Source organism: Molossus molossus, unplaced genomic scaffold (genome assembly GCF_014108415.1).
Source record: "Molossus molossus isolate mMolMol1 unplaced genomic scaffold, mMolMol1.p scaffold_m16_p_1, whole genome shotgun sequence".
Taxonomy (NCBI): Eukaryota; Metazoa; Chordata; class Mammalia; order Chiroptera; family Molossidae; genus Molossus; species Molossus molossus.
In genome coordinates this window covers 190,503,357-190,512,142 of record NW_023425344.1, presented here as the reverse complement: position 1 = coordinate 190,512,142, position 8,786 = coordinate 190,503,357, and the positions used below count along the sequence as shown (strand labels likewise).

Below are 8,786 nucleotides of genomic sequence, written 5' to 3'. Positions count from 1 at the left end.
AGAGCTCAATCCCAGGTGGGCAAGGGAGGCAGCCGATCAAAGTTCTGTTCTCACATAGATGTTTCTCTCTGTCCCTCTCCCTTCATCTCTCTCTAAAAATCAATAGAAATATATTTTAAAAAGATAAAAATTAAAAAAGATAGGCTCGCCTAGCCAGTGTGGCTCAGTGGATTGACTAAGAGGTCCCAGTTTGATTCCCAGTCAGGGCACAAGCCCAGGTTGCAGGCTAGATCCCCACTAGGGGAGTGCAGGGGGAACAGATGGATGTTTTTCTCTCACATCCATGTTTCTATCTCTCCCTTCCTCTCTCTCTAAAATCAATAAAGAAGAAAAAAACAAAAAAACCCCACATAATTAAAAAAAAAGCCCTGGCCAGTTTGGCTCAGCAGTTACAGTGTAAGCCCGCCGACGAAAGAGTCGTGGGTTCGATTTTGAGCAAGGGCACATACCTAAGTTGCGGTTTGGTCACTGGCCCTAGTTGTGGTCGGGCAGGAGGCAACCAATGGATGTGTCTCTCTCACATGGATTATTCTCTTTCTCTCTCCCACTCTATCTGAAGATAAATGGAAAAATATCCTCAGGTGAGGATTTAAAAAAGAAAAGATAGGCTCAGGTTTCTCACTGTTGGAGAATTTATGGATAAGCCAGGGGAGGAGGCTAGAATGATTTCTCTGGTAATGGATCAGAGTTGGAGACCTTAGTATGAACTCATGTTTAGTTTAATATGGTTCCCTATATACAGAGATATTTATAGATACATGTATATACACAGATTAGTATACACATCTTTCCTTACTCTGTGTCTAGAAGAAAACAATACCCCAAAACCACTGAGGCCAAGATCTTAGTTTCTAATATACTCTAATAAAAGGAACCAGGGCTTCTTGGAGCAATGGCTGATTCTAGGCCTGGAGAAGAAATATACCAGATGAGTTTGCAGCATCTTATAGAGCTAAAAGGTAAGGAAGTGCTCTGAAAAGAAAAAAAAACCAAAAACCCTTACACAATGATGGAGGTTATGTCAAAAGACACAGGAACCAACTGAAAGAACTCTCAATGGCTAACACCCAAACAATGTCAGCAACAAAATAGTGTCAGATTACAATCAAAAGTATAAAATAAGTACTTATAAGTCTATACTTACATAAATACTTTGAATGAATGGGGGAGATGAGACAAATTGCCCATGTAGAAGAATTCCAAATTTATGTAGGTACTCTGTCCTTATGAAGGTGGAGCATAACTTCCGACTCATGTGTGGGCTACATATAGCGACTTCATTCAAAAGAGTATGGAGTCCGGCTGGCGTGGCTCAGTGGTTGAGCATTGACCCATGTACCAAGAGGTCGCTGGTCGATTCCCGGTCAGGACACATGCCCAGGTTGTGGGCCCAATCCCCAATGGGGGGCATGCAGGAGGCGGCCAATCAGTGTTCTCTCTCATTGATGTTTCTATCTCTCTCTCCCTCTCACTTCCTCTCTCTAAAATCAATAAAGGAAAAAAAAATTAAAAAACAAAGTATGGAGCCCTGGCCTGTTTAGTTCAATGGTTAGAGCACTGGCCAGCAGACCAAAGGGTTGCAGGTTCAATTCCTGGTCAAGGGCACATACCTGGGTGGTAAGTTCCATCCCTATCCTGGATCTGAGTCGTGTGGGAGGCAACCAGTTGATATGTCTTTCTCACATCGATATTTCTCTCTCTCTCTCTCCCTCTCCCTTCCACTCTCTCTAAAAATCAATGGAAAAGGATCCTTGGGTGAGGATTAACAAACAAAAAAAAAAGAGAGAGAGAGAGAGTATGGAGCTCTGGCTGCTGTGGATCAGTTGGTTGAGCATTGTTCTGTGCACCAAGAGGTCACTGGTTTGATTCCTGGTCAGGGCACATGCCTGGGTTGTGGGCTCGATCTCCAGTAGGGGGAGTGCAGGAAGTGACCGATCAATGTTTCTCTCTCATTGATGTTTCTCTTTCTCTCTCCCCTTCTCCCTGCCTCTCTCTAAAAAAATAAATTAAAAAGGCAGTATGGAGCCCTGGCTGGTTTGGCTCAGCGGTTAGAGTGTTGGCCCGTGGACCAGAGCATTCCGGGTTTGGTTCCCGCTAAGGGCACGTACCTCGGTTGCAGTTTGTCCCTGGCCCTGGTTGGGGTCATGTGGGTGGCAACCACTCGGTGTGTCTCTCTCACATTGATGTTTCTCTCTCTTTCTTCCTCCCTCTCTATCTAAAGATAAATGCAAAAATGTCCTCGGGTGAGGATAAAAAAATAAAATAAAATAAAACATTAAAATATTACTTAAAAAAAAAAAAAAAGAAGGGCCCTGGCCAGTTTAGCTGAGCAGTTAGAGCACCAGCTCGCGGACCCAGGTTCGGTTCTTGCTGGAGGCACGTACCTCGGTTGCAGTTTCTCCCCAGCTCCGGTTGGGGTCGTGTGGATGGCAGCCAGTCGACATGCTAGAAACATCGATTGGTGCCTCCTGCATACCCCCTACTGGGGATCAGGTCCACAACCTGGGCATGTGCCCTGACCAGGAATCGAACTGGCGACCTCTTGGTACCTGAGTGGACCCTCAACTACTGAGCCACTCCAGCCAGGTTCTTTGTCCTCTTTCATCAGGGCACAAATGCAGTTCATGAGGGTGGAGCCCTCATGACCTACTCACCTCCAAAGCCTCCACCTCCTCCTATCAGCACCTGGGGATTAGGATTTCAAAAAATGAATTTAAGGGGAGAGGCAAAAACATTAAGTTTATTACATGGGGTATATGGGAACTCCATATTATCTTTGAAACTTTTCTGTAAATCTAAAACTATTCTAAAATTATTTTGAAAAGTTTATTAAAAAACAAAACAAGGCTCATGTTGCGTAGGTGGCTTGCCCCAGATTAGAACTGGGACTAGAATCTAGGTCAGTTAAATCTAACTCATTTTCACTACTGAGGAACTTCCACACACAACAGGCAGGTGTGTGTTTGTGGTTGTTGGAGGTACAGGATGAGAGTGACTACTAAGTACACACTGCAAATAAAGTAATTCAGGAAGATCAAGGCAACATAAAGCAGGTGAGTGGGATGGATTTGGGCAGAAAGTATTTCACGATGCAGAACAGTCCATTGAATCAGGTAGCACAGAATTAGGCATTAAGGTAGAGGCTGGTCAAATGGCAGGTGGTCAGCACACAGGCTGGAAGACTAGGAACAAAGGGCCAGAAATCAGATAAATATTTCAGGAAACACAAGATCAGATCTAGAATTAGAGTAATAGGTATAGGGAATAAAAATAATTGTACCTTTTGAGATCTTTTGTATCCTCCTTGCCTGGGGAGCCATAAAGTGTGGCTAGGCCTAAGCTCACAGGTGAGAGGAAGCTAGGGTAACCGGCTGGAGTTGGGAAGCAAAGGGGTGAGGAGTCAGGAGTTCCTGATGCCTGCCATCCATCTTCCAGAAATCTCTTAGGTCAGTCTTAGCCTATTCTTAACTTTGTTTGTTCTGCTTCTTAGCCTAATTCCCTCACTGTTGCTTTACATATCCTTCAATCGTAAGTGACCTCCCATCTGCATCACCCCTTGGGTCTTTTCTTTTCTTTTATCATTTGGGTCTTTCAGTGAGCTATCTGGGGTTCTTTCCTACCCAATGAAACGTAACCTATGCCCAGTGCCTAATCCTCTGAAACATTTAATATTAGAATATGTAACTACCAACTAATATACTATAACAAGTAACAGTACTTTGCCTCTGCCTCTAGGATTGGACCAATCTTACAGAATTAGAATTACTAATTTGTATGACCATATAGCGTGGGCTGCCCCTTTCCCAGCCCCAAAGCCACCTGTTGCAGTGAGCTCCCCCATATTTCATTCATCCCATCTTTACTATCTGAAGTGCTGGTACATAATAGGCCCTCGATTTTTTTTCAATTTGAACAGAGCAATGACCACCCTATTACAATTGCTGGTCTCCCCAAATTCACTCTCCTCTGTTGAGTTTTTCTCCATTGTAAACTATTATGGGTTGAATTGTGTTCTCCCAAAAGATGTTGAAGTCCTGCCCTGGATGAGTAGCTCAGTTGGTTAGAGTGTCTTCCCCATACACCAAGGTTGTGGGTTTGATCACCGGTCAAGACACATACAAGAATCAACCAATAAATCCCAATGGAATTGCTCAGCTGGTTGACTTGTCCTGTGCACTGAAAGGTTGTTGGTTCAGTTCCCAGACGGCACATACCTGAGTTGCAGGTTCAATCCTCAGCTGGGGCATGTACAGAAGGCAACAGATCAATGTTTCTCTCTCCCACTTCCTCTCTCTAAGTGAGTAAGGATTGAAAAAATAAACAAAAACAAAACAACCCTGGCTGATTTGGCTCAGTGGTTAGAGCATCAGCCCACAGACTGAAGGGTCTCATGTTTGATTCCTAGTCAAGGGCACATACCTGGGTTGCAGGTTCCATCCCTAGCTCCGGTTAGGGTCGTGCAGGAGGCAACCAATCGATGTGTCTTTCTCACATCGATGTTTCTCTCTTTCTCTCCCTCCCTCCCTCCCTCCCTCCCTTCCACTCTCTAAAAATCAATGGAAAAATATCCTTGGGTGAGAATTAACAAAAACAATAACAAAAATAATCAACAAATACATAAATAGGTGGAACAACAAATCAGTGTTTCTCTTTTTCTATCTCTCCTTTCCTCTTCTCTTGGGAAAAAAAAAAAAAAAAAGATGCTGAAGTTCTAACTAACCTCTAGTACCTGTGTATGAGACCTTATTTGGAAATATGGTCTTTGCAGATGATCAAATGGGCCCTAATTCAGTATGACTCTGTCTTTATAAAAAGAAGAAATTTGGACATAAAGACAGGCACATACACAGGGAGAACATCATGTGAAGATGAAGACAGAGATTGGAGGATGCAGCAAAAGCCAATGAATGCCAAAGATTGCTAGCAGACCACCAGGACATGAGAGAGATGCATGGAACAGATTCTCTTTCCCAGTTCACAGAGGAAACCAACCCTACCAACACCTTGATCTGGGACTTCTAGCTTCCAGATCATACAGTACATTACTGTGTAGGACACCCAGTTTGTGGTACTTTGTTACAATAGTCCTAGCAAACTAATACACCTATCACCTTCACCTTCTACCTGGCTAATTGTCTGTCTTCCTGACTAGAATGACCATGAGGTCAGAAATTTTATCTGTTTTGTTTCCTCATGAATCCTCAGCATGTAGAACCGTTTCTGGCACATCATGGCTCTCAATATTTGTTGAAAAAAGTAATATTCACAAATGTTTTGGAGGAGAGGGATTTCCCCCATTAAATTAGACATCGTTTTATTTGAAAGCAACCTACATGAAAATGTTCCCAATTGTAAAGGAATAACTGAGAACTATCAATTTAAAATAAAATCTACAATGTTCTCTGGCTCCTCTCTAGGAGGGGGGAATCCTAAATCCTCAGAAGTTGTTAACTATTGCTGGTTTATTGCTGCTTGACTAATGACAAAGTTCTTGGGACTGTGAACACACATGGGTAAGGTAGGGAAGGCAAACCATCAGGGTCCTTGTTGCTTCTGGCTTGTAAGTCTACTCTTCTTCTGAATGATGTAAAGTAAGGTAAAGGGCATAAAACCCTTCTCTTCCTATCCCTACATCTTCCTCCTACTAGGACCCCAAATATAGGAGTCATTGAATGCATGCTTCAGGAATTAAAAGAGAATGATTTCATTTCTTTTTCTACACACACACACACACACACACACACACACACACACACACACGAAAACACTCAGATCTATAAGACTCTCAGTTTTTTAGTGTTTTCTGTGTAGGAGAAGAAAAAATTTTACTTAACCCTCTTAGGGTCCCTGGCTGGATCAAAATTAAACTGACAAAGATTAATCGGAGAAAGGCATACAAATATATTAAGTTTTACATGACACGGGAGCCTTCATAAAGAAATGAAGACCCAAAGAAATGGCAAAACCTACTTCCTTTTATATTACATTGAACAAAGAGAAAGAATTGAGGAAAAGTGACTAAACTATGTAAGGAGGCTAAAGGAAGATAATTATTTTAATGAGGTCTGTATAGGATTCTTTTGCTCTCAACTTCTTGTCCTTGATGTTAAGAGTGTTACTTTCTTTCTGGTCTAGGGAGGACATCCTTCATATAGAATTTCATCTCCTGCTTTTAAGAAAAAGAAGGAAGGTTGGAGTGTTTATTTTGTATTTGCTGTTTTTCAAGTGCCCCTTGAAATAGTCATATGCCAAAGCAGCATACCCTGGTGTGACATGCCCTGAACTCCATCAACATACTCACCATTTCTGAACAGTTCTGGGAGGTAGGTATTCTCCCAGGTGCAATAACACAGAATGGTTACCCTCTTACACAGGGCCTGAAGGAATGCAAGGGGGAAGAAGTCTTTTAAATCTCAATCCAGTGCTCTTTCTGTTGTACTGGTCATAACTGCACATGTGATCTTTTTTTATGTCTGCGCAATTAAGGTGGGAACCCCAAACACGAAGATTCGGTTTTAGAATTGTAAGGAACACAGAGAATTCTGTAGGACTTTGTATTCGGTAGCCTTTACCTCTGACATCTCTGAAGAGACTGTGGGCAGGGTGCAAGGGAACGAGAGGCCTGAGTTCCAGGGAGTGAGGACTGGCTCCAAATGTGCCCCTCTGTCAATGGTCTTCCTTCATATACACATGTAGGACACACACACAATCAAGGGTGTCAGCCTTGAGAGATGGTCCTGATAGAAACCATCCCAGATTCCCATGACAGGTACGAGGCACCACTTAGAGTTCAAAGAAATAAGAAAGATGAGCCCACTAAAAAGAAGCTGGGATTATACAAATATATGGAGAATAATCAACCAGGAGTGAAAGTGTGGGTGGGAAGGAGGTAGATAGAAGGTGAAAATAGCATGGGGTGGGGTACAAAGCCCACATTCTTATGCTTGATGTTCAGGGATAACAGCGAGTACACCGAATGCTGCTTCTGAGATTTCTTTGAAAGTTTGATACAGAGCTACATGGTAGGTACAGACCCTCCACAAAAGCCCTCAGGTGGCATCCATATCAGCTTCAGCAGGATTATATGTGGTGCGGATATGAGACAAGATGAGGAAGAGGGCTGGAAGCATGGGTAGCAGCACCTCCACAAACACACAGGCCTACTAACTAGGCAGGCTCCTGGGCCGCCCCCTCGGGCATCTTGTTTCAAGACTCACTTAAATTTCTGCAGCTTAAAGCAAGCCGCTCTGCTCTGGCATCACCAACCGACCCTGCTGCAGATACCAAGGTGTTCAGGGGACCTTGGTGATCCCTTCTCTCAGCTTCTTGGTCCTCCCTCCCTCTCTTCTGCTTCTAACAAGGCTCTTCTGGAATTCTTGGTTATCCTAAGGACTTCCAAGAAGCCTCCCCTCAAATCCTTTCCCTAGAAATGCTTGTTAGGACAGAAGACGCAGTCTTTTACCTGGACACCCTCAGTGACACCAGCTATCGCTGCCCCATTCAGGGCTGGGTTATTCCGCACGTTCCAGGGCTCGCTTGGGGCAGGGGGCGTCCGGGGTGCCAGGCGCCCCCGGGGCGGGTTGCGGCGGCCGGGTGACCCGGGGCAGCGCGGGCTGGCGGGCTGATGATGCTCGGAGCCCGCCGCCGATGGGAGGCAGCGTGAGCCCGCGAGAGCCCGGAGCCACCGCGGTAGCCGCGCTGGAGCGCAGCCTCCTCCCGCTCCCACAATGCACAGGGCGGCGGCGGCGGCAGCATCACCGGCCGCCGAGCGGGCTGCGGCGGCGACTCGGAGGAGCCCGGGCACGCGGAGCTCTCGCGTCTGCTCGCGGTGAGCCCGGGAGTGATGGCGAGGCTCCCGCGGGCCGCCCGCGCCTGAAGCGCCCCGCCCCGCCCCGCCCCGCCCGGCCCTGCCCGGCCCTGCTCCCCGGCAGCGGCAGCCTGGGCGCTTCCTAGTCGGCGCGGGCGGCCGGCCAGGCGAGGTGCGGCCTCCACAGCGGGGGGCGTCGCGCCGCAGGCCCGCCATGGCCGCGTCCGAGCTCTACACAAAGGTAGGGCGCCCCGCGAGGGTGGGCAGCGGGCCGCGCTGGCCGCGCCGCCGGCTGTCAGGCGGGGCAGAGGCGGGAGCGCGAGGGCCCGCCGGTCCGCACCACCCCCTTTCCGAGCATTTCCAAACCCCCGCAGAGGCGCCTTCCTCTTTCGGGCGGTGGTGATGATGACGGCGGCGCAGGGAGACCGGCCTCGGGGGGCTGTCTCTGGGCTCTGCCCCGCTTCTTGGGCTGGATGGAGAGCGTGTTTCTGGAAAGGGGGCCCGTGTGGATTTAGTCGGGCGGGCCTGGGTCAGGATTGCCCAGCCCTCTGGGTCGCTTTAGGAAAACATCCTGGCTGGTGGGAGATGCTTGTCTGGTCGATCAGATGGTCCCTCCCTTGGGGACACGCGCTTAAAATAACGTCTGGTGTTGGTATGCGGTGCCACTTGTACCGCCAGCCAGGCTTTCTGTGAGGTTATTTGGAATCCTGCACATTGTCGCCAGCCAATATTTACCTTTAGTTGCCGGGTTTCAGATCGCTGCCCTGGGGTGTGAGCCCCTGAATGATGCAGCCGGATAAATGCAAGCTGATTGACGAGTTGGGATGGTCCTTACTCATTTGTCGCTGGGAGTTTGCAACCTGCGTGCAATCCCACAGAGCCTTGTTAGGCCTCATGTCTTCACCATCCACTGTGGCAAGCCTTTTCTTTTGGGTTTAATTTAAGGGAAGTGGCATCCTTTTCTTTGCAATACTGACAC

General features: G+C 46.9%; 1 protein-coding gene across 7 annotated transcripts in view; it reads left to right on the top strand.

Moving 5' to 3' along the window:
- Nucleotides 1-8,007: 8,007 nt before the first annotated feature.
- Nucleotides 8,008-8,786, top strand: part of MYO5A (myosin VA) — a 201,050-nt gene continuing 200,271 nt past the window's right edge. For all 7 annotated transcript variants that reach the window (XM_036255604.1, XM_036255596.1, XM_036255578.1 and 4 more), the window contains exon 1: nucleotides 8,008-8,048. In XM_036255604.1, the coding sequence (XP_036111497.1) occupies nucleotides 8,022-8,048 (27 nt within the window). In that variant the 5' untranslated portion in view covers nucleotides 8,008-8,021. The remainder of the gene's footprint in view (nucleotides 8,049-8,786) is intronic.